Source organism: Aythya marila, assembly GCF_965140915.1.
Source record: "Aythya marila genome assembly, chromosome: 2".
Taxonomy (NCBI): Eukaryota; Metazoa; Chordata; class Aves; order Anseriformes; family Anatidae; genus Aythya; species Aythya marila.
In genome coordinates, this window is record NC_139043.1 from 127,922,318 (window position 1) to 127,948,906 (window position 26,589).

Below are 26,589 nucleotides of genomic sequence, written 5' to 3' on the forward strand. Positions count from 1 at the left end.
TATGATAGGACTGCTGAGCAGAATCACATTTTCCACCTCAGGTTAGGGAAACCTTGATTTTTAACTGAACAGAAATGTCTATGTACATGATACTAAGTGTTTTGGGACAGCAAAATATCAACTTTAAAGACAGCACAACAAAATGCACATTGCTTTGTCTTCTCATGACTGAACTGTAAGATGTTTATGTTGTTTTATTGTCACTGACTAGATTTGCGTTTACCTGCAGTACTTTAGAACAGCCTAGCATATACATAACCCAAGCACCTTTTCAAGATTTTTTTGGAAACATTTTTAGTTGTAAAGCTAACACTAATGCACACAGTTCAATTATCATATCAAATATACGAGTGACATCTGACAAAAGATAACATGAATTTTCAATACGGTGACATAACTTTATTGAGTTCACTCAATGTCTCTGAGGATTCAGGTAGACTATAAAAACGAATAGTTCCTTTTATATTTTAATCTTCAACAGAAATACAGTAAGTTTTTTGGTGTCTTGTTACAACATTCTCATTCATTTTCAAGCAAATGATTTTGGTACAAACAGAACTCAGACCTAAAGCTGAGTAACTGCACGAAACCATGTGAGGTAAGAAATGTCTCTTTCTAATAACATTTTTATTCTTTCACCAGGCAAAGCATTCAACATTTTTTCTACAATGGAAAAGAGAAGACAGGTGTTTTGTCCATAGTTTTATTTCACCAGGAAGGTTCATACAGTTCTGCATAAAGGTCATTGTATGCACAGTCTGATGTACAAAGCTCCCTTTGAAAACTCCAGCACAAAGACACTGCATATTAACAACATTAAACAACGATGTGGGTGGTATGGGGGGGGATTAAAACAAAACAGCATTCTTCCTATCGGAAAAGCAGAATAAAACAAGGCACTTTCAGTAAATAAGTGAAGAACAGAAACAATCTGTATCAAATATTCCACAAAGCTGAGCAAGAGCACTGTAACAAAATTCTGCAGTAATGAACAAGTAAAATACAAAAAGGCACTACATAATCCTCTCCCTGCCACTCCCCTTTCTCAACCAATTAGCCAACTGAACTTGGCACAATGGAGTCTTAATTATAAAGTGCATCTCCTGTCTCAATGTTTTGAAAAATAGGCTTTAGAACACATGTAGAGATATCCCCACATGTACAATACATTGAAACAAAAACACATTGCAACTAGATTCAATCTAGTAATGAACTGTGCAGAGAAAAATATGGCTTCTTTACAAGTCTTTCATTTATCTCCATATAATCTGGAATATTTTTAAACAAACATGAATGCATTAGCAAGATAAGAGGTAGTATTCCAAGTAAAAGGCAAACTCACCGATTTTATTGTTACATGGAGATATGGCAAAGGTATCCCAGGTTTTAAAAGCAGCATTATCAAACTAAAAGTATTACAGCATGCTATCTTGGGATGAAAATACACAGTGTTTTGGGGGTCTCGTATTAGTTCCTTCAGCAAAAATGACCATTTCTTTTTTTTCTTAAAATGTCACACTACCATGTTGTTTCATAAGTATTTTTCTCTTGGTACTCTAAGTTTTCCTATTGCATTGCATTAAAATTTCCAGAGAAATATTCTTCAACTTTAGAATTTAAAAACAACATATGCTACAATCTTATTAAACGTAAGATGAGTCCATCTTTACTTTAACAATCATTAATGTATGGCTATTAAGAATATGAAAACACAAACACCAAACAGATGAACACATTGAATGTGTCACATCAGTGGCAACGTATGACATGCTAGTTAAATGTGTTTGGTGATTTAAAGTTTATGCCACTCAGCTATGAAAGTCAGCCAAATTGTGTATGTACACTATCTAAATTTTAGCTGATTTTAGCCCTTATTAGACTTTAATATATTAAATATATAAAGGCTAGATAAAAACTGAACTCAAAGCAGCACTGGGTATATTTCTTATGTTAACAATTTGTAAGGATTTATGTAAACATTCAATATGTGCATTCTTGCTCTTTACTGTAAATTCTTTACAGCTACTATACGCCCCTACCCACAGTGTATGTCCCAAGCATGAAACTTTCCCAGATAACAGCAGATGCTACCGATCTATTCTTCTTCATCAGCAGTATATGCTACTTCAGCAACTTCAATTTCTGGTACAGAATTTTCAGGCAGAGAGCCGCTCCAGCATGCCTCGTGGTTCTCTTTATCTGAGCTGCAACAACAGATCAATAAACTTTGTCAAATGGAAACTAATATCATTCTCTACAGTGATTTTATGCCTGCAATCTACCAAACATTTACAAAGCTTGTTCAACTTATCACTTACACTAGCTCTAAGACCTAAAATCATCCATCCTGATGGCCTTCATGAAACATGGGATAGCTACAGAGAAGTAAAAAAAAAAAAAAAAAAAAAAAGCTGAATTCCTCAGCTGTGCAGAATTTATATAAGACCGACGATTTAAAAAGATACCTTAAGAAAAATTAAAAACACATTTTAAGTAAAGTAATAGTATTTACCAGCCATCCTCACCCAGGGTACCCTGGTCTGCTTCTACTGCAGAAGACTCCACCTCACCACTGCACTCACTTTCTTCTCCTGACATTTGACGAGTCATTTTTCCTGAAGATAAATCCCTGTAACAAGTAAGAACAGAGTACCATCAACCTATTTATAACAAACGTTCATCACCAAAAAGCTATTTCATTTTAAACTTTGCAGTTTCTGGGAACCTATCAATCTCACTCCTAACATGAGCCATATTCTTTTATTACTACAGAGGTGCAGGGTTTGCACTGGATAGCTATTTAAAGAGCTTAAACAAAATTCAATCCTTTGCTTGTATCACAATTTGGTAGCTGTACAAAATAATTCACATCTCGGAGAAGTGACTATGATTTTAGGTATGCAATTAGAAAAATATGATCTAAGCCATGTGCACCTTGCTTCAATGACAGAAGGAACAAAATCAAAACACAGAAGGAAGACAGACAAGATGATAAAACAAATTTCTTCAACAATTTCACAAGTTTCTCCATTGGCAAACTTGCATCTAAAGTTACAGAGTAATACAACCTCCTATTAAAGGGAAAGGTAATATTTTTTTTTTTCTTAACAGCAACATAAATTGATGGTCCAACTAACCTGGCTAAAAATGGACATGTGTTCATGTAAAATTATCTACAAAAAACAAAACCAAAAGAACCCTTGTTTCCAAAGCATTTCTCTGCATGGAAAACAAATTTAGTGTTGAAATCTATCACTTGAATTCGAAAGTCTTGTGAACAATTTTGTGTTGAAAATAGTTCTACTATATTCACAATATTCTACTATATTCTACAATATTTGACCTACTATTGTTTCCATACCTTTAACATGAACTAAGTAATACTTCAGTATTTATTATCTAATTAATTATTGGTCTATCTTTGGGCCAAACCTGGCACGGTATGTTTGAAAGCCTGTAAATCTGATATTTAATCCAGTTTTTAATATACATTTTAGACACCTGGCCTTGAGGGTGTAAAGACAGCAGATGCTTAATCAGGGCCATCAGATCGAAACATTTCAACAAGGGAAAAGTAATGTTCATTCCTTTTGGGTTCCATTCCTATCACCCAAATTCATTTCTATTTATTTATTAAACAAAGTCACACCATTACTTGGTAACTTATTTTTACAACTAAAAATCACTTCAACTACTACTTGGCTGATTTTCAATACTTTTGAAGCATCTTGAAAACAGACAGGGTATATCTGTATTAAATTAAAATAAGAAGAATGAAGCAAATCATCCGTCTTCCAGGAAAACAATAAAGATGAAAAGTCCTTCTTGTTAATCATGGCTTTTTATTTCAGTTTTAATCATACAAAATTTCTTGACACAATGTTTTAGCCAAATACAAGTTAGTTAGTTTTCACTGGCTATTTCGGCATTTTTGATAGTACTAAATCATGATTTTTTTGTAAAAGAGGAAAAGCATCTTCTAAACTCTCAGTTACTTCTCTGCAGGAGTAGAGTTACAAACTAAATATAGTATCAGAAATCAAAATAAAACACATTAATTTAAATCCTTCTCCAAATCTAGCCCACTTAAACCATATATTCAAAAATGTAACTTGTTAGTCAATCTGGAAATGCTAGAATCAACAACCTAGTCAATACTGAAGTACCTTAGTATTAAAGCATGCATGGGAATTTAGTCCTTTGCTAAGGAAACCCCATGAAGACTGGCTTAGCAGGCCTAGCAGGACACTGAATATTAACTCCCCTGCACCTGCTGCAAAATTTAGCAGACATGCACCATAAAGCTTTCCTATGAAACACCACCGATTTTTTTCTTTGGATTGAAATGGACAATCTCCAGTGGTATTTAAAAGCTATCTGTGGCAACATTCCAGGCAATTCAGAACTAAGTTAGACATTAAAACAGGCATATAGGCATTTTATCATTATGTTCTGTCAAAGCTTTGAGTACAGGGGAAATTTTGTAACTCAAGGCAATTTTTCCACTGCTCTCACCTCTATCACTTCACATATCCAACACTTCAAAAGCAGAATAGAATCTTTACCTTTTCTTTACAAGATTTAAAGGATTAACAAACATAATCCTAGTTACTTTAGAGGGAGAAGACAGGACAACGCTTTTGCAGTTATTTGTATTGAACAAAAGCTTTTAGCCAGAGAAAGATTACTGAAAATGCTGCCTTGTGTGCAGTTATGTGGGGAAAATTGTTTTCAAGAATACATATAAAGCTGCTGCTTCCAACTATCTGGAGAAAATGCCTTCATGTGAAGAAACTCCTGAAAGTCCTACAATTTCTACATACCTAATTCTTCTTTCAATAGCATCTATATGAAGTTGTTTTTCATTTAACAATTTCTTCAGTGATTCCACCTCCCTTTGTTTTTCAAGCAGTTCTTTTTGTAGACGGTAATTTGTTTCTTCCAGAGTTTCACAGAAAGCCTAAAAGACATTTAAGAACATCTTCAGTTTAACTTCAGTGGACTGCCTTTATTGATTTTTCTTTTTAGAAATACCAAACTGCAACAGAATTGTAGCTGCTTTTCTTTGTATTGATTACCATAAAGAGCTACATACTTAAAAAAAAGTTGCCTTTAATAAAACATGCCACTTTGCTTTGAGCAATGAATTTATTATACTATATTGCAATATAAATACTTTACTGCATCCTTTGTTTGTGTCTCAATAAAATAAAAGGTTTTAGAGAAAGAGGTTTCCCTCTTCTGACATGCAGTCCCTAATATTGAACCTTTTTGCCTATAGAGAACATCAGCTGAAATCCCAAACTCCCTTTGTACTTCACATAAACTTTGGTTTCACCTAACTTAGAAGTCAGTTTCCTAGATCTAAGTAACAGAGATGCTAGGAATATTCAGAAAAAGTGAATATTCTTCACTTACATGTATACCAGATAAAGATAGAAAGTTACAGTTGGGAACCAAATAGCTGTTGTAAATATGACAAGCATAAAAACTCTAAGACCAATAATATTTTATTTTTTAAGAAGCTTAAAGAAATGTTAAGAGCAGTATTGACTCAGTCATGGCAGGTATTTTGCGTTACCCTGCTGAGGACGACACTTACATAGCACACCCTGATGAATTTGACAGTAAGCAGCCTCAAGACTTAACATAGAGCTAACATTTAGTGCAATATTCACTGAATGCAGGAAACAATCAAAGTGTTGGCACAGAGCCTGGTGATCTACTACTGGTAAAAGTGAGCCTACCAACACTCATGTGCAATTCTGATTTAATAATTTACATGTTCTTGCTAAATAAGGAAACACATTTAGGAGGCTATCTTGGATTAACATTACATGCAACTAACCACCAATCCATGGATTTCACTATATATAAACATTTTATCTGATGTTAACTGATTCTCACTTAAGAATACTGCTACGACTGCATTCCTAAAAGTGCAGTGTTTTTCAATCTAATAACCATTTCTATTTTTTTCATTGAGTTTTACTTTTTTTTATTGACAGAGATAGCAAATTTATCTTAGTTGACAAGCATTTAAGACCAATCATCAGTTAAGCCACAGCTTTATCCACATCTTTTAGAGCCAAGAACACATTACACACAATTCAATCTTCATGCAGCATTTTAGGTGAACTCTAGCAATCATTTCCATTAAGCATTACTCCTGTTTCATCCAAGACAATTAAATGAATTCTAGTGCATGTTGTAAAACTGTTTGTGTTGCTGCTGAAAGTTGGCCATCGTCTCCTTAAGAATATCATTAAGTTATTTAATTTCTATCTTTGTATTATGCACATATAAATTTCCCTATTCACAGGGAAAATAAGAATATTCTATAAAAACATTTATAAAAAAAATAGAAGTTTCAGGAGAGCAGACTTCAAGCTCTTCAAAAAAAAACTGCTTAGAAGAAAGAATCCATGGGATACCAGGCTGGAAAGAAGATGGGTCCAGGAGAGCTCATTGCCTTTCACCGACTACCCCCTCCAAGCTCAAGACAGGTTCATCTTAACAAGTAGGAAATCAAGCAAAGGTGGCAAGAAACATGCATGAATGAGCAAGGAAGTGCACAAATGGTGGAAACATAGAAAGATGACCCAGGACGAGCTGCTCTCTGATCTTGCACTGGTAAGATTTAGGAAAGTGAAAGCCTAGCTGGAACTTAATCTGACAAGGGATGCAAAAAGAAAGAAGGAAGTACTCTGTGTGTGTACATATTCAACAAAAGGAAGACTAGGGAAACTTTGGACTTGCTGCTGAATTGAGCGTGAGAAGTGGTGACAGATGGCACTGCACAGGCTGAGGTACCTGATGCCATCTTCTCCTCCGTTTTGACCAGTAATTCTGGCCTTCAGAAATGCAGGCTTCTGTAACCAGAGGAAAAGACACAGAAGGGCAAGACAGACTTACCCTTGGTAGAAGAGGATCAAGTTAGGGAGCACAAACTGGACATATGTAAATCCACGGGGCCTGACAGTTTGCACCCATGAGTGTTGAAGGAACTGGCTGATTTTTAGCTTAGTGTCCAACAGGACCCCAGAGACCATGGTCATTCAAAGATCAACATCAAAAGATAATTAAGGGACTGGAATATCCTTCACATGAGGAGAGGCTGAGAGAGCTGATACTCTTCAGTCTGGAAAGAGAAGGCTCAGGGTGATCTTATCAATATGTATAAATTCCTGGCGGGAGGGAATGAAGAAGAGGGAGTGACACTGCTCAGCAGAGCCCACTGACAGGAGGCAATGGGCACAAATTTAAAAAAGAGGAGATTCAATCTGAATACAAGAAAACACTTTAAAAACAAAACAATCAAAAAAAAACCAACCAAACAACAACAAAAAAACACCTCTCCTATTGTGAAAGTGATCAAAAACTGGAGCAAGTTAACCAGAGGAGTAATGAAGTCTCTGCCTGTGGAGATACTCAAAACCTAACTAGACATGGGTCCAGGGCAACCTGCAGCAGATGACCCTGCTGAAGCAGGGTGTTTGGAGGAGGTGATCTCCTGGAGGTCCCTTCCAACCCCAACCACTCTGTAACATGATGTACTAACCTCAGAGACCAGAATTTCGTGACAGCTACATCTGATAAATTTCTAGAAATGGTTAATGGGCAAAACTACAGCAGCACAGCTATTGTAATAGTTTGTCTAAATTTGTATGGTGGAAGAATATCCCTGACACTTCACCACAGTTTGCATGATTAAGATTTCTAGAGAAGGTACTTACATTTCTTAATGAACAACTATCTGAACAAGTAATTCCTGTAATTTTAATCTTAAATTAGCTATTTAATGGTAAGTTGTTTAAGATGAAAAGTAACCATATAGAAAATCAAACAGGAGCCCATAATAAACAAAATATACCAAATCCTTCAGGCATACATAGAATGGAACAATTTTGATCCAGTGGAACAAAAGCCAAAGCACTCTCACTTGCACTCAACAGAATGCAAAGTATAAATTTAATTGCAGGAGCTTCACTTAACATTCATAATTTCTATAGCATTAACAATGTACAAACAATTCTGAAGCATTTTTATTTTATCAATTAAGAAAACTAAGAAGACCAGTTCTAGCCACATTTCATATAGCTAAGCATGCCAGTGAAACATACTTCTAACAAAACAGACTGCAGCATGCAGTATTTATTAGTTGTCCACTGTGCTCACATGCATGTTGCAAGTCTGCTGCCTTACCAACTACTTGACACTACTCAGTTATCAGCAAGAACACTATTTTCGGTGGTAACAATTACTCCCTTTATTACATCTCATAGAAAGAATATTTTACAGCAAGGCTTGAAGTTTATGGTGTACACATTGTGACAATGTGTTGAATAAGTCTTAAAAAAAACCCCTCTACTTATATTCAGACCAGGACTACTTCTACCACTTGCCTTTAAACAAACAAACAAATTTCATACACTATGCATAAGGGCTAAAAGGAAGCAATTGTATCTTGGGACAGGGATCAAGTATAGCAGTCAAAGATCATCAGTGTGCACCAACTATCAACAGACTCTTGTCAGTTTTAGAAAAACATACATTTGCAAATGTTTGTGAAAGGGTAAAAGCGTTCCATTTGCAACATCCCAGCATATTTTACAATATTTCAACAACTACTGATTTCTACTGCCTAACATATTACATAGCACTTACCCTGCTCTCTTCTAGACTATCAAAAGGACCTGGAGGATCATCCAGACAAAGAAATTCTCTCACTGCAAGGCTTTAACAAATAAAATAGAGTGAATTACTTAAAGTACAAAAAAAAGCAACAATACTTACAGATGATGATACAAAGTCATATTTCTTTAAGGATGCAGGCATACAACCTCATATAACTCTGAAGTATTCACATTAACGTCAATAAACTATTAAGTCTCACTGGTATGTGTTAACTAGGGACAGTATTTAAAATAAAACTTGAGAAGTTGCACAAGTACACTGAAAAGTTTTTAAACAAAAGGTAGTATTCAATTTAGAACACTTTTCAAATCTTCAAACTGTATCTTCAGAATTTAGAATATTATAATTAATTACCAAGTAATTTATTATCAGTTCTGTGCTTGCACTCACTACTTACAAATCCCTAAATCATCTCCTATTGCATTAAATGCAAAAAAAAAAAAAAAAAAGAGGATCCAAACTCATTCTGTCTCTTCCTCCTAAGTCCCACTGAAAGGTGATGGCAAGATGAAGAAGTTTTCTGCCCTCCGTACAAACACAAGAAATAGAACTTCTATCTAGCTACCAATCTGATCAGTTTCAGATTCAGCAAGGAGAATGGAAAGTGAGACATTTTTTCAGCTAACATTGGTTATGACGTCACTTTCAGTTTTACAAAGACTCTGAGCAGTATTGATCTAAAATGCATCCTGTACTGAACCTTTATTTTGTTGCTGGATTTATGTAAGCCTGTTTCAATTGCTTGTTGCAAATCTGAAGATGGAGGGTTTTTTTTCAGTGAAGGGTTAGTGAGAGTTTTTGTCTTCATATCCACTGTCACCCAAGCAGCCCTTACAACAACATGAAAAATTCCTCCTGTGATAATGATCCATTCCTTTCTCCACTTAAACTATGTGAAAAATGTATGTTTTTTTTCCATGACTTGTGCAAGCCATAGCCTAAACTTTCTTCCACATAAATTAATAAAATTCTACTACTAAAACTAACATTATCACTCCAACTAGCTCAGAAAGTGATAGATGGTAAGAGTCAATACAATTGTTAAATTATTAGAAAAATAATCCCAAACCAACTGAAAAGTTATTCAGCCATATGAAGTACATTTTCAAGGAAGTTTTTTCTTCCATCCACATAGTTTCATCAGCTTGTTTGAAGTGACCCTTTTCCACCATAGTGCTCAAACCTATTTTTTAATGGTTGAATTGCTCTTTTCATAAAGATGAAAGTTCTGCTGAATGAACTCACATATGCCTAATGCAGAAGAATTCATTATATGGAAACACTTCTGCTCATCATTCCTCTCCAGTATCTTCATGCATGACTCACACAGCTCAGTTCAAACATTTTAAAATATTTAATTTAATGTCATTAGTAATTTTATTTTGAAGTGTAATATTAAAATGACAGAACATACGGCAATGCTTGTGCATGAAAAGCAAATATGCAGACAAATAGATGTGCAAAAATATTCAATCTACAGTCTACTTCTGGAAGGCCATACCCATTTTTTGTTCTCCCGATAGCTGCTGGCAGAGTGGTCTGTCTTTTTATATTGCTTTGGAAACTTCTTGAAAGCTGTAGATTTACTGTTTAATGTAAGTCAAGAAATTTAAAGCCACAGGCCACTGCAACATAAGACTACTGAAAAAAAAATATATTTTTTTCTAAAATATCCATCTGATGACATAAATATTCATTTGCAGCCTAGCTTTACTCTGAGAACCCGCTTTCCCCTCCATGTGTTATACCTCTTCCTTTCATTTAGCAAAAAAGAAGATAATTCTGCCACTAGTGACAGTTCACAGAAATCTTCCACATCACGTAACGGAGACTGCTGTACGTGGCTTCCTCTCCTTTATGCTGCTAAGCCAGCTGACATCCTTCTCAAAGGAGGCAGCAACGCCAGCGCACACCCGTACTGAAAAGGGCAGGAAGGACAGTGCTGCACCAGAGATCTGGGACAAGACTCAGCAGCTGAGTTTCTCCCTTTCAAGCTGCTTCTTGTACAGGGTGGGGGCAGAGGAGAGCCCTGTCATTTATAAAGCTTTGTGTTACTTTTGTTTAGCAGGTTAAACTTCTTTCTCCCACTTTGTGGGTTACATGGAATTTTCTTGAACACATTAAACTCTGTATGTGGATTTCAATTTGATCTTCCACTGAATTCCCAATATAAGGCAAAAGATGAGAAATCTGCAAAACGCAGAGACTCTAAATTTACGCCTCTGCATGCCAACCTAATATTTTATCTTTAAGCCACTTGGTATACCTATTTTAAATAGAAATAGATTCACAAAATTACTTCTTTATCTGGAGTGCAGATTTTCCTCACAGTCAATACACCCCGATGATAATACAGTGCATAAAGAGAAATGAAAGAGACTTTTCTTCAAAGAGAAAAGGTCCTTCACTTTTGGTATGACCTAAACAGTTTGATGTATTTGCAAAATCAGAGAAGGGTGAGATTTTAAAGAGGAAGCAGGGTCAGATTCTCACCATTGCTCACGTAAGATGTAAATAATAATTTAACAGTAACTATTACTCTCTGGTAAGTGGATAAGGAATCAGACAGATCATATTTATCTAATTTTAATCATATCATGAGGAATCCAGATTTTCCACAGATACAAACATTATATCCTATCAGGATATCTTATGTTTTGGAATTTTTATTCTTCATACAGAGCCTCACACAGCCAAGAGCCAGGTTCTTTTCAAAGCCACATTACAGCTAACTACCTGCTCATTAACCAAAATAAAAACCTGATTCCACAAACATTTATATTACCTTCTGCATCTGATGAGTGAGTTGCCTTCACAGCTTTTTTTTTTTAATTATTACACCGCCATCAAGATATAAACAAGCTACTTCAAATACCTAACTAGCTGCAACAACATGAAGTTCAGTAAAAACCCTTCAGAACTATTCAAGAAGGCTTAAAAAAAAAAAAAAAAAAAAAGCCCACCCAGCTCACTAGTTTATCACCAGCAGCGAAACATAACTGACATTTACAGAATTCCTTTTCTTGGCACTCCTATTACTGTGCAATTTAAAAACCAGGAAGTTCTTAAACTTCGCAGCCATATATTTGATCCAGATGATCATGTTTAATAGCTACTGACAGAGAAATGCAGATGTTGATCCCAGTTTGTTTGAAGCCTTTTATGTTTCCTGTCTCAAACATCTCACAACAAACCTTCACCCGGTAGCATGACTTACTGAGAGATGACTATGAATCATCCAAAAAATTAGCATTGTTTACTCAGCCTTCTCTATCCCCTTGATGATTTCACGTGCCTTGTTCTTTAGCCAAGCCTTTCCCAAGATGACAGACTAAATAGACCAGAACTCTTCTGTGGATGTTCTTCTGTAGTCTTCTCAATATTTCTAGCAGACCCTCTTTTGAAACTGAATACTGTGTTTTAGTACTGTACAATACTGTGTTTTAGTACTGTACTATGTGGAAGTGCAATTCAGATTCCCACAGCAATAAAGTATATTTTTGTTTACTTTCAAGTTCCTCTTCATCAACTTTTATTTATCCTTTTAATTATTTCTGGATACTGAATTGAGAAAACTATTTATATCAGTGAAAATGGTTCTCTTCTATGTTGTAAAATCCAACTGAGTATGATTCTGTATGTATATACTTAGTGCCATTTTGCACTTGGAACATGTAATTTAATCTGTTAGTCATTCCGTGCCTACGGATCCTTTTACAATACTTCACGATCTCTTTGCTCACTTCCAGATATTCTGAACTTTGGTGTCTAGAACTGTGATCTAGGATCCCATATGTAATGTCCCTAAATTTCCAAGAACCCTTTTATCCTTACCTTTAAACTATTTTATATGATTTCTCTCCTAACTACTTAGAAGATAAATTTTCCTCTGCAAAAGATATTACTTTTCCAAATATTGTTAACCTTCTTACAATATTTTTTTTTAAATTGCAAGCAGTACCACAAGTGAAACTTACTTACCGATCTATAGTTCCCAGACTTGACACTCAAATTCCTTATAAAGTGTCAACTGTAGCAATAGCCATTCTTCCAAAAAACTCAGGTAGATGTGGGCAGTAGATGCTCTTATACAAGAGCCTAGCTATTCTTTTTTAGTTCACCTAAAATTAAGGGAACGCTGTTTGCTCTACACAGTTTCTTCCTCTTAATTTTCAACTGAAACTTTGTTAAAAAGACAGTTCCTCAGACTGATTCCTCAAAGAATGGTTCTGATACAGTAACAACAGAACTTTAGATCTGAAAACCTTCTCCAGCATCAGAAGTAATTGCTCTGCCTCTATCAACTTACTGAATTCCTCTTTTGGCCTATATTAACATGATTTTACATTTCATTTGCCAAAGTTACATTCTTCTCATCCTCCAGCTTTGGGAGAATCTTCCACTTGGTATGAAAATAACATTGTTCAAAGAGACCTTTGCACTTTGTTGCTTAAACACGGTATGTTTTTTAGATTCTTCTTATATCTTTTTTTTTTGATTTGTCATTTACATTTACTCATGTAAAGCAATCCATAAAGGTACTCCTATTCCTATCATGTCATGTAAATTAAACAACTATAGTTTAATGCACATTTTAAGAATTTATCGCATAATAGCATAGGTACTTAGCACTGTGCAAGCCTAACACTTAATCTCATTATAGTTTTCAGTTAACTATGTGCAACTCCTCTTTTTTTGCTTAGATTAAAATGTGATTAAATTAATAGGAAACCAAATAATTCATATTATGAACAACATGAATGTTAACAAAAATCCATTACTTTGTAGCTCAAAAACACTGTTAGACTCTAGTAGCCTATATGAGGGGTTGGAACACAAAAAAACAAATGCGTAGGAAAATTTAATTACATACCAGTTAGCAATATCTTTGTGAGCTACTAGGTTCTGGAGGAATGCTTGTAGTCCCAACTGTCGATCTTCCAAGAAGTCAGGATTATAATTATCCTTGAACCAGCGCTTTGGTGGAAGGGCCAATCGAAAGCCTGGAAACATATCTTTTAACTAAAACAGAAATCAAAGATGAATGAAAACAATAAAAAAGTCTATATGAAATACTGAATCTAATAAAGGCGTTGACTTTACTGAGAATCACAGGTTCGTTCTGTCTTCAGTTCAAACACTAGGCAATTTTCACAATAGTAAATAAATTCAAAATATACATAGTATAAATTGTAGGCACAGTTCTGTCACTGTACCTTATACAACGAAATGCTCTCTCAAATTCACCATATAAAAGACAGTACTCCAAAGCTTTGCTTTGTTATGTAATGTCTTTGAGTCAGTAAATGTAAGGAAACTATCAAAGCAAAAAGTAGCAGAAGAGTAAGCATTTCAATGGTGCTTCTTCTACAGTATGCAGGGTTAGTAAGTACTACACAGATAAAATATATAAAGCTCATTACAGACCTGTAACTCTGCAACTCATCTTTTCTTGAGGACTTTAACAATGAATGGCGACATATGCATGGCATCCTTCTAGTAAAAAGTAGCTCTTTGTACATGGAAAATATTAAAGTTTCCATATGCGTGGAGGTGGCATAAGCCTTAGTACTGAGACTTGCAAAATTGTATTTTTGGCTTACTTTATTATTAATGACCTTTACTAAAATGTCAGAAATATCTAGAGAGATTTTCTGTGAATTCAAAATTGAAATATGTGAGCAGAAGATGGAATTTATATAACAATTGGAGCCATCCACGCCAGCCAGTTACCTGTTTTTCTAATATGCATGAAAACCAAAAAATATTAAAACTTCAGAAGAAAATTTCTAGATGCCTTTTCTTAGAAGGTATGCTTCAGACACAAAACCTCAAGCAGGATTTAGAATCAATAGAAAAAGCAAACAGATTTTTACGAAAATAGCTTTCCCTCAATTGCCTCAAGAACAGTTTAATCTTTTTGCAAAGACGGGATCAAAGAAATTTCTGTCAGAGATACTGGCACATAAAGCAAATACATTCATACGTGTCTTCCAGTGATAGGAATTCTACAAACTGTCTTGAAAACAGTAGTGTTCTATGTTTACAGAGCACCACAATAATTCTTCAATGGGTATCTTGATTCTTGCATGGAAAAATTTTAGCCTTCTGACAATAAGCTTTAATTTTTGTACTTTTTAATTACTTTTCATAGACTCTTGGAAAAGGTTCCGGGTGGTTCAGTTAAAAAGAGATACTGTATTCCAGCTAGAATCTCCCTACAGCTTAACAAAATAATCACAAGTGGGTCACAGATGCGTACAGATGTACTATCTCATAGCATGCAAAGGATGCTTTTTAAAAAAAATCACATAATTGCATAATTAATTTGTAGCCCTATGATAACAACTAGTTTCTTATTTATAGAACAGTCTATTCTGAAAGCCTTGGTTCTTGTTTGTGCATTTAAATCTTCCCACTTTCCTCTTTGCTTTCTGAATTTTATCTTTGTATTAGACTCTTCTTGATATTTTTAAGTTTATCTTTGGTCATCCAAAATTCCTTCATCTCTATCAATTTAACATTAATATGATACATGTAAGTATCCTTCATGATCCACAAAGTTAATGAAATGCTGAACAGAACCAAACTCAGAAAAGATTACAAAAGGAGTTCCTGTATTATCTTAGTTGTACAGACAATCACTTCCAGGAAAGCTTTTCAAGCAGATGGATCTCTGCTTTAATGACTTCATTTGTCTGGTTATGTAGATCACATCATTTATTTCTGAGGAAAGAGTATGCCTACCCACAGATTACTCCTGTCAACAAACATGGTATGAGAAAGCTATCAGCTGTCAGCATACCAATTTTCAATGGCAAATCCTGAGGCGTTCTTTCTTGAACACTACTTGGATGCATAAGTAAAAACCATGGGGTCAAACGAGTTATGCTGGCTGTGGCTTCTTGCTTGGATCCAGCATCTTTTCTAGACATCTCTCCCCTACACTGTCATGGGATAGCTCATGCGCGTCACATGAGGCAGTGTCTCAGGGAAAATTAGCTAACTTCTTTGTTCTTAAGATGGATCATTTCATTCTTCACTCAGTAGCTCTCCAGGCAGAGTAATAGCCTTGACAAAGCTTCTCTTCCCACTGTTTTGGGGAGAGAACAACACTTCCCATATACTTCAACCCACTACATGTTATTAAGAGACAAAACTTACACATCTAGCCAAATTATAGTCTTTGCCTCTAACACATCAAGTTCTGTCATGCTCAAAATACTCTCTGATTTTGTTATTACAGCAAGAAACAGCATATTTCAGTCTTTGTTGTATCATTTGCTTTCTACAGTTTGCTCTCATGTATTGGCTTTTCTTCCCTTACTTCTGTTTCTAATGATTTATAGAAGTTTACCTATTGCTCTTGGCGTCCTGTGACAGCTTATCTTGCACCTTAGCATTTCTGCCTTAATCTTCACAAGCTTGTACTACACTACTTGTACTATCTGTATGTCTTTTTTTTGTTTTTGATCTTTTTGACTTACATGTATTCTTTTCAAATCTTTTTCAAAAAAAACCTTCTGCTGCACTTGTTTATTTTCTTCCTAAAAGGAGAGTTCATGGCTTTCAGCTCTTCCACTTCCATTCATTTCTATTTTATTAGCTGCTCTGTACTAAAACTGTTTCTGAAACTGGTAGAAGCTATATCCAAAACACTTTCCAGAGTCCTACTGCTAACTATTTTTTCTCATTTATTTCTCACAGAGGTCAGGACAAATATAGAATGATATTACTAAGTTCACTAGCTGCTTCTATTAGTTAGCCAAGTTGTATTCATTTACCTAGTCCTTCTGATTTTATCTACAGGCATCCCATTTTTTTTCACCTTTTCCTCATTTTAGTCACTGCTGAAGTTTAACTCTCAGTTCAGTTTGGACATCCGAATACACATACTTTTTCTATGTGTCAGGCATACATGTATACCTGGTCCTCCTGAAAAGCCCTTCCCCCTCAGTTAATACTTCAAATCATGATTCTCATAGCAATCAGTTATTCAATTCAGCTGTCACTTAATGCCAACCTTCTAATATAACTTCAGGGAAAAAAATAATTTGCTACCAACCTCAAGAAAGATGGTAGTTATTTGTTTCTTCTCCTTTTTTGCTCTATACAAATATTAGTAACAGATTACTAAACATTATTTACCAATTCAAAGACTTTTTGCTTTTTATATATATTTTTAATATTGTAAAAATATTACTGTTGCTCACCCAGAACTTTTCAGTAGGAGTCTGTATCTTCAGCTTTAAAGATCTGATAAAGTATTTCATAATTTATGTCCAAGACACTAAAACCAACTGAAAACTGACCAACATAAAACTAAAGTTTAATGAATATTGAAAGCTCTAATTATCAGTCTGTGCCCCTAGAAAAAAACAGTTTGTTGCACTGATGGAGAATAAACAATTATTGGATCATTCCTGCAAAAATATACAGGCTCCTAGTTTTTTTTCCCACACAGGGGATGCAACTACTGAATGTTATTTCTAATCCATTCAATAAAGGAAATTAAATATAAAGTATGAAGCACACTAACAGCTGGAGATGAAAAAATATCTTCTTTTCACTAGATATATGTTCATATGTGTAATATATGTCTATTCACATATATAGTCTTCACAAAAAATGAGATACAATTTGTCTTTCATTAACACAGTATATGTTATGTGCAGTGAAAAAGCAAGAAAAAAAAGTGACAAAAAAGTACAACAAAGAAAACAAAACATGAAATAAAAGTAAGTCAGATGAGAATTTACCAGCATATAGTTCTAACCTTGTCATTAAGCCTGGAGAAGTCGGTGTACCGTCTGAAAACCACCCAACTTTCCTCTGGACTTCTTCTTACTAGTATTTTATATACCTGTGTGGAAAAACAGGAACATCAGAAAAATATGCAGAATTTCAAAATGCATTGGCTGTAAGGCTGAAATTACCCTTTACTTCTTAATGAAAGAACTCTCAGAAAGAAAAAAAAAATAGATCAGTATAAACACTATGAATAAATTGCAGATTTAATAAAGGACTTTCCATAATCCCCAAATATCTTTAACTATTTTGTCTTGAAAGAAATGGTTTGTGAAACTAGATCTGGATTTCTTCTCCAGAAAGAAGAAAGCTATCAGCTGTTTTCTATAGTCTCAGCTATCGAAGAGATAAGTGACCTACTTTAACTATTGCTGAATTATCGTTTTACTTCATAATCCTTAAAGCCAATCTGTCCTTAAGATGACTGTAATAATCACTTACTGAGTGTTGTATTATTTGAAAAGGTCTCATCTGACTTGGCTCGAAAGCAAAAGTGACGCAGGATAAAAATAAGATGCTGCTTTGGTCCATTTATCGTGAACATTACTCTGCCTAGAAAGTCAGGAACTATGACCACTTCCTCTGTTTGCAGCGTCAGAATTATGATACTAGCACTGTAGAACTGAAGTAATGGAACCTTAGAAACAGATTTAGCAAAACAGCAGCACAGTAGTAACACTGTTTAAAAGCCCACGGATAAAAACAAAAAAAAAACTTTAGAACAGAAATCTACAGATCAAACAGATTAATAATTAAACACAACGAATCCAACAAACACAACGTCATCTAAAAATATTATACCATGTCTAGGAAAAAGAATTCTCATGTCACAACCTTACTTTTTCCAACATAAGGAAAAGGACTTTGCACTTGCTCTGGATTAGCTTTTCCAGAAGGTGTTCTGTTATCAAAACTGATTAAATACAAGGGAGAAAGAGATAGTTTTTTGGAATTGTAATGATAGACACTTCACTTAATTACTTTTAAAACACTTTCTAATCTGTTTCATAGTAAAATCATTTTTTCCACAGCAGATTAACTAACAAGTACATTTTTCTTGTTGCAGTCCCAACACATAGCCAGCCACACAGCTACCCCAGCTTCTGTACACCAGACACTTACCTTTCAGAAAAATGTTTCAACACTTCTATTTTAAAATCTTGTAACTGTTTGCAGTTTAATAAATTACACAGGCTACACACAACTACAGTGAAAAAGAAAAGTATTCCTTGAGCAAATACTTTTCTTATCTACTTTTTAAACATAGAACTCTACTTTCAAGCCGCAGCATCTGTAGAAGTCATGGACTATGGTAGAGGCAATATTTTAGTCATGAGCAAAAGGTTATTAGCTTTTCAAATTTATTAAAAGATGCCTGCAAAGACAGCATGAAAACGTAACTCTTCTTTCTTACATTTTCTGTGCTTGCCCAAGTGTTCCCTGTCGTAGCAAGAGTATAAACAATTTTACGTTATAAAAATTACATGAAGCGTAACTGCTACATAAAATCATGAAGACTTACTGCTAGTACACAGCAAAACACAGAACAAGCAGCTTTGCAGTAGCTTTGCTGATTTACAGGATGTTCCACTAAAAGTTCTACAAATACATTGCTTATAAATGCACATTAAAAAAAGCAACCAAACAAAACCTCACCAAACAGCTAGTCTGGCCTTTGCTTTGAGCGCCTAAGTAAATATTACACAATGTAAAAAAAATTCTTTTCAAGTTATGTGTACATAATTGTAATAAAGAGCACAATCAGCTCGCGATTACTGTCTAAAAAAAATACAGTCAACCTGAATCTTTCTGGTTTTCTTGCCAAAGAAAAAAAGCCTTCCTTTCAAGATTTGTAATTAACAAACAAACAGGACTAGGCTATTACAAAACTAATTGTCACTTCCTTCACACAGTTTTTTGGGAAAAACTACAAAGTCAACAGACTGAAGTGCTTTCAGGTAATCATTAATCACTTTATTCCACAAAGACAAGATACTCAATGAAAATATGCAATATTTAGTAACAACTTTTTAGCTGATTTAGTGTCTCATTATCACTTTTTACTTAAGCCACCTAGAAATGATAATGGAACAATCCAGAGCTGCTAACACATTTGAAATCAATGGCTTACAAGCGGTGATGTTTTTAACCTAGCATTTTACTCCCTGTGTTTCAGCAGCTACGCACTCCAACAGGCAGTAACATTTAACTTTTTTTTAATATTTGCCCAGCACCCAGCTGGAGTAACTCAGACTCACATTTTTGAGGAGTATGACATATTAACAATTAAAAAAAAAAGCTAACTAAAAAAATGCAACAACAAAAAACCCTTTAGTAAATGAGCCTCCGCTCTAGCTTCTACTGGTGGTTTCAATTTAATTTCCACTGCCTTCCATCTCATTGATTTTTGCATTATCGAAGCAACTGAAATTTCTAGCACTAATGACTTACTAGTTTTAACGCACAATAGCACGCTTATTTTCAGCATCCAACTGAAAACATAAACAGTTAATTACATGCTTTCAGAAACAAAAACAGCAACAGACGTGAATTGAGAAAGAACAAAAATGCACCCAAGCAATTTATCCATGAAGAATGCTTCGTTTGTTCTGTAACCTGGACTTCTAAATTCAGTGACAACTTTGACTCCTTAATTTCAGTGCAGCTGAAGCACATCCTACGTGCACAGTTGATTAAACCTTGGCATATTTTCAGATTAAACTGTGTCATCTTAACAATACTACTCATTGTCTTAGTTTTGAAGGTATTGTTTAAAAAGGAATCTTTTCATCTCTATGTCACAAAAATTTGGCTCTTTTCTAATGCTACCATGCATGAAGATGTTAGAAATTGAAAACCTTATGTCAAGTCATCATTATCAAATAATTCAAAAGCAAAGTTACTTAGTTCTTTCCAAGAAGAACTTGATTTTACTAGTATTTGAAGTATCAAGATATTAGCTTCCACACACACCTATTTAAAAGAAAATAGGAGAAAAAATGTTTGTCTGCTATTTCCTCCTTTCTACCTATTTGTGACAAACATTGCTCTCCTGAAGGAACACAATTAATTAATAACAAATTCCATCAGTCCCACAAGCATTGCCTAATAATCTCTTAGAAATGTTTCAACCAGTTCCACAAAAACAAATGCACAAATGCTTTAATATATGGCTTGTCAAAAATCTGGATTGCCAGCTACTGAACATTTTCAGAAAAATCAATACAAATCAGTTTAGCTGGTGTTCTGTCGTAAGATACTGCATGTGATATCTCACTCTAATGTATTCAGGACAGAAGATTTCCAGTAATTAGAAACTAAACCTAGCAACACAAGAAGCTGTAAAAATGTTTGTGCTTTAATGCAACTGTTGTATGTTACTAATAACTGTTAAAGGTAAATAATACCTGGATGTTTTATCATTAATTTTAAATACAAGACTACATTTTGAGATGTTTAACTATCTAGAACTTCAATTTCTTGAGAAATGGCAACTTTGCAAGATTTCTGACTTTTTGAGCAGATATACTTGACACCTAAGTACAATGAAACACTTCTATTCCACATACAGAGTTACAGGAAAGACTGCTTCTAAGACTCATTTTTTTCCACCTGTATAGTGAGAATGATATTTTCCTGTCAGGCTGCAGGACTGCAAGACTAGTATTTGTGCAGTGCTCCAACATCCCTCCGAGATTAATTAGTGAAAAAGAATGCAGAGCACGTTCAACGATTATCTTGTCATTAGAGAATGAGCTATACCATCCCAAAAACTTACAGTGAATTTTGCCCTTTCCTCCATCACCTCATAACCCAGTATAGTAGGCGTGGACGGTCGATCCTCCCAGCTTCTGGAATCTGTGTTCTGCTCTATTTCTTCTACAGGCTGAGTACAATATTCTATGGATGTATCCATACCTGTAAATTTAGTCCTAACAAGTGGACTACTACACCCAGATGATGCAGAACCATTCTGGTCAGGCACACTCATCTTTTTAAAACTACCAACGGCAGAGTCCTCTAGCTGTCCTTTTGAGGAGCTGGAACTTGTTGAGATGCTCCCAAAAGAAGAACGTCTTTGGTTTCTGTTTGTAAAGCTGGATGATGAGCTTCCAATAGGAATAGGAACAGGAACATAGGGAGTTGCCATCCTTTTTGGAAAAAACTCTCAGTTTCAGGTCCAAAAGTTTAAGGTTTGTTCAGTGTATGCGCCATGCTGTCTCTTCTTTTCAAAAACAGCACCTGCAATGAAGGTCAGGGAAAAAAAAGCTTTATTTATTTATTTATTAAGTGAAAGAAACACTAAGATACTGCTTTGGAAGAATTTGTATTAGTATTGGGGTAGTAAATAGCAATACTGATGGGTAAACATTTTCACAAATAGTTTTGCTTCATATAAAACACTGCTTTCAAATCATCTCAACAGGTCGAGGGACAGCTTTTCATGAATTCTCTGCCTTTCACAACTGTTAAAATAAAAACGATGGAAAGTGAAAGTTAAGATTATGAAAGAGAAGTATTTTTTCCTTTATGAGATAAGTACAATTTTTATTGAAAAGGTAAGGAACTTTCAGGCATAAACTAAAATGTTCGTGGAGGTTTAGTGACCGTTTAGTACAAAGAGTAGAAAAGTCCTTCTCAGGATTGTTTCTGTACTATGTCCAGGAGCCATACGTGCAGGCAATAATATGCATGACATGAGCAACAAGAAAACACAGTAAACAACATGGGTGAGAAAACATATTTGCATCTCATATATATATATATATATATATATATTCACTGAGTATGATGTATCTGTTTTCAAAGCAAAATATTTTTTTCAAAACAACTGTTGCACATAATGCTGCAGATATCTGTAGCAATTAACTGGGCACACTTTCTGTAGCTTGAACTACGGCAATTTAAGTTTTACACGCATGTACATCAAAAGCAGTGTCGTACCGGTAACCAGTTTTCCATTTCAGGAGATGAACATGGGAAAAAAAAAGTTCAAGCAAAGACGATGAATCAAAGGTTTGATATTGTTCTACAAGAAAATCATTTCAAGCTAAAATTAATCTCTTGTGTATATGTATGTTTCTATAAAAAAAATAAAACAACTGGCTCAACCTGCCAAAAAAAGCACCATCATCTCATACCAAAAGAAGTGTTCTTACAAGATGCAAATGAGATGCTATCTCTTTGGATTAATGGGATTTGAGTCACCACCTATTTCACCCACGAGTACACCAACCAACCACGAAGCTGCAGGCAGCTATGAAATGGGAAACTGTCAGCCTGATTCATATCATATATACAATCAATCATCTACTGAAGCAAAAACCAAATGAGTTTTTTAATTGCCAGGGTGAAGCGATGTTTTTATTCTCTTCTTTTAAATAAATATTAGAGAACATGAATAAGTAAACAAACATGAAATGAACCAGTATCAAAATGAAAGGCTGAAAAATGCTCTTGAAATAATTCATTCAGAGGAACACAAATCAACAAACAAACTTCCTGAGCCTTTCAGGAACATAGCGAAGGCTTCACATGCTCTGCATGTGTGAAAGCTCAGGGAAGATGACCTAAAGAAGCCATTTCAAATTGGCAGCAACTCTGCTGAAGTAACTCTGCTTCACCATGGGGGTGAGGCTGGACAACCAGCTGAATCTGAGAAAACAGAAACGCCAGTGTCGTAATACACTCCTGATTTATTTTGCTGGTCAGGTGCACAATTTGGACTACCCAGCAGCTTCTATTGCAGCACAGTCCTGCGTGACTTAACTCAGCACAGGCTGCGTGACTTAACTCCACATATCAGATGGCTGATGTGCCTCAGCATTGCACAGGTGGAAAGAAGCAAGTCACCCGTCTTGGAAGCATTCTTCACTAGCAAGGCTATGATCTAAATCCCTTTTTTCCACCTTGATCTCAGTAAGCAAATCTGCCCTCTGCCTCAATTTAACTTTGCTTTGAATTCTAAGACAGAAAGAAACATCAAGATGTGATGTTGTCTCAGGCAGATTTCTCTAGCAGTACAGCAGCCCATAAGAATTATGGAACAACCTAACACCTGGCTCTAGTAAACGTTACCAGCATGAGGAACTGAAAGCATCCCCTTAACAAATGCCCTACACAGTGATGTTCCTGCGAGGTGTGGGATTAAATCCCTGTAAACAGAAGAACACAGCTGAGTATAAGGTTTGTAACAAATCAAAGGACCCGTAAATAAATAGATAAAATAGGATTATATCCTGCTGCTTTATGAATCTAAAACATATTAAGAATCAAAACAAAGGAAAATATGCCCACACCTCAGGGAAACTGTGATATTCACCCAGGAGTTTTCAGAACTTTGTGAAGGAAAAAAGCCTGTGCTTTTCAGCACTTTGTATTTCTGTCATTGTTGTTAAAAAAGACATTTTCATGTTACAATGGCTTCTGGACAGTGCCTTTTCTAGAAGAACTCCCTTCTTTAAAGCGAAACGCCAGTCAAGAACTTACTGTCTTGAACTTACTACGACCCTGAAATGCATACACATCACTGAAAGGCTTAACATGAACGGATCTGTAGTGCAAAGCACCTGGTGTTAAGAATCCTATATCCATGCTATTCGTGCTTCAGCAACTCTTATTTCAGTCTAGCATTAATTTGGTACCATTGACACTGAATGTTTATTTGCAGCTGGACTGCGTTAGGTCTGCTCCCAGAGTGCATTTTTGGTTGTATTTTCTTCTGTACACTTTAAGACCATCCCAAATTGTGAGCCAATGCATACTAAAGGGTGTCGATCCCAATACTTGCTTGTAAAAGAGATCCTTTGCTCAAGCTCACAGTAAACACACCCATAGTTAAATAAAAGGAGCCAATGCTATCAGTATCTCACCCATGTTCCTACAACTCTGAAGAGTAACAGAAGAATACTCTTTGAGTAATGGAAGCATCTGGTCAAATGAGCTAACAGCATGCTATGTCATTTAATACGATATATGTTTTTCAAGAAAACAGAAAACATAGAAAGATATTAAATCAGAACTTACTATACTTATGAATATATGCATATGCAAATTCATCTTAAACCGTAAAAGTATCAAAACCTCCAACTATCTAAAATACTTATTATGAATTACAACAGGGTTTAAAAATCCCATTAACATATGCTTCATAAAGGCTGAACTTGTGAAAATGGCACCATGCTCAGACGAGGGTCACAACTTCAGGTCTTAAGTCTTTCTATGTGAGGCTTACTGCCAATTCACGTCACAGAAGAAACAGAAGGCAATTTAGTAAGATACTTTAGGACAAGTCACGGTGCTCCTTGCTCACAGCATTGCAACAAGGAGGGATGGTTTAGGTGGGCACTATTCGAGCTTCCCGGCAGCCTGGGCTTGCATTACCGCGTTAAACCAGTGGCATGATCGCGCCCCACCAACTTTCCAAATAAACAGCGCACTCGTGACACCTATAATATAAACCAGCTGCTGCGCTCTCTTTCTTGTACTAAGTACTTAACTACCTTACTCGTTAATAAGAAATTTGCTCCCCGTTCAGAACCTGCGTTTGGCTCAGCCTGCTCCCCAGCTGCAAATTAAAAAATGCAATAAAAAGATGAGAACATTTGTCCAACTGGACTGCTAAGTGTGAAACAGGATCGGAGGGTGCCCCAGGAGCCCTGCCACATGCCACAGGACAGGCTGGTGGCAGCTAGCCCTGCCTGGTGCTCGCCTCCCCTTCTGTAGGCTGCAACAAAACCACTTGAAAGGCTTTGCCTCCAGTTTGAAGCTACTGCAGCTCCAACCCCTTTTAAGAGCTAATGGGTTTTAGGCTCAGGGAGAAACACGTAGGCCATCCAATTCGGGGATAACAGACCATGAAACAGAACAATCCCTATTTAAGGCTGGTAATGGGATTTAGGAGAGTTTCGGCTCCGCGTTGCCACTCGGTTACACTCCGCAGGTCTCTGCCTGGGCGGCCAAGCCCGGCTGACCCCCGTTTTTTAGGATCTAAGCACCACAGCGGGCTGTTTCCTTAAGCACTACAGAAAAAAAAAAATAAAGAAAGAAACCACTCGCTGTGCTCGCTTACACAACTCCAAAACAGAACCACCCACACACCCCACAACGACTCGGTGCCGGCTCGACTCACCTACACCCCCCTTACCCCAAACGGCCGCCCCGCACTAACCGCCGCGGGCCCCCAAACGCCTCAGCGCCGCCGGCCGCCCCCCGCCCCGCTCACCCGTTCGCCGCCGCCACCGCCCCGCTCGGCTCAGCCCGGCCCGGCCCGGCCCCGCCCCGGGTGCCGGGGAGGCGGGCTGGCAGCTCGCTACCTGAGCTTTGGAGGAGGAAGAAGGGAGCGGGCGGGGCGGCTCGCGGACTACAAGTCCCGTCATGCCCGGCCAAGGTAACGCCGGGTGATTCACGGCGGCGGCTTGCCGCGGGGCATTCTGGGTGATGTAGGCGGCGCGTGGCGCGGTGGGGATTGTAGTTCCCGAGGGATTGGGCGGAATGGAGGGGTCTGAGGGCCTTGTGCGCCGCCCTCACCGCAGCGCTGCCCCGAGGGCGAGCAGGGGGCTGCGGGACCCCCGCTGGGTGACCTGGCCCTGGGCCTGGCCGAGGGACGAGGCGGACTGCGTGTCCCTGCTGCGCAGCCCCTGTGCTCCGCAACCTCATGTCGCTTTGACGTCATGTCGCGCCACAGCGCCGCGGATCACTGCCATGTCGCGATAGATTCTGGCGTGAACACCTATCAGCTGTGGTAGTGGGGTTCCGTGTTAAATTTCACGGATGAAAGCGACAAGATAGTTCCCTGCAGGGGGATTTTTTTTTTTATTATTATTATTTTTTTCTTGAAAATGTGGGGAATAAATCAACCATGCAGTATCTCAGTGACTTGTGCAAGTAATGAGGAGCGTGGTGTTGTGGAGAAAGTGAAAGCAGCACAATCTGTGTCCAGAAGTGTATTATCTTCATACACCTTATATTTATACACCATACATGTATACACCCTACAAACACAATACACACAGTTTCTGAAAAAGTCCCTCCATTGAGCTTGCATCTTGAGGTTACCACGTGCCTATTTTTCTAGAGCTGCCT

General features: G+C 36.5%; 1 protein-coding gene across 2 annotated transcripts; it reads right to left on the bottom strand.

Moving 5' to 3' along the window:
• Positions 1 to 390: 390 nt before the first annotated feature.
• On the bottom strand, positions 391 to 25,880 carry SNX16 (sorting nexin 16). 2 transcript variants are annotated; one of them, XM_082755324.1, is made up of 8 exons: positions 25,730 to 25,880; positions 21,284 to 21,747; positions 17,474 to 17,560; positions 13,571 to 13,719; positions 8,668 to 8,737; positions 4,824 to 4,960; positions 2,513 to 2,629; positions 391 to 2,204 (listed from the first exon to the last, which is right to left on the bottom strand). In XM_082755324.1, exons 2-8 carry the CDS (start codon positions 21,653 to 21,655, stop codon positions 2,096 to 2,098), a joined length of 1,041 nt encoding a protein of 346 aa, XP_082611450.1. In that variant the 5' UTR covers positions 21,656 to 21,747; positions 25,730 to 25,880; the 3' UTR covers positions 391 to 2,095. The 2 variants fall into 2 exon arrangements, with proteins under 2 accessions (XP_082611450.1, XP_082611451.1); XM_082755325.1 differs by lacking the exon at positions 25,730 to 25,880 and adding an exon at positions 24,532 to 24,667.
• Between the last annotated feature and the right edge of the window lie 709 nt (positions 25,881 to 26,589).

Excerpts from the sequence above, each read along its gene's own strand:
- SNX16 (XM_082755324.1), bottom strand. The coding sequence starts at position 21,655 with ATGGCAACTCCCTATGTTCCTGTTCCTATTCCTATTGGAAGCTCATCA. Across the intron at positions 13,720-17,473 it reads TCTCCAGGCTTAATGACAAG|TTAAAAGATATGTTTCCAGG; the intron begins GTTAGAACTATA and ends TTTCTGTTTTAG. Across the intron at positions 4,961-8,667 it reads ATAGTCTAGAAGAGAGCAGG|GCTTTCTGTGAAACTCTGGA; the intron begins GTAAGTGCTATG and ends AATGTCTTTTAG.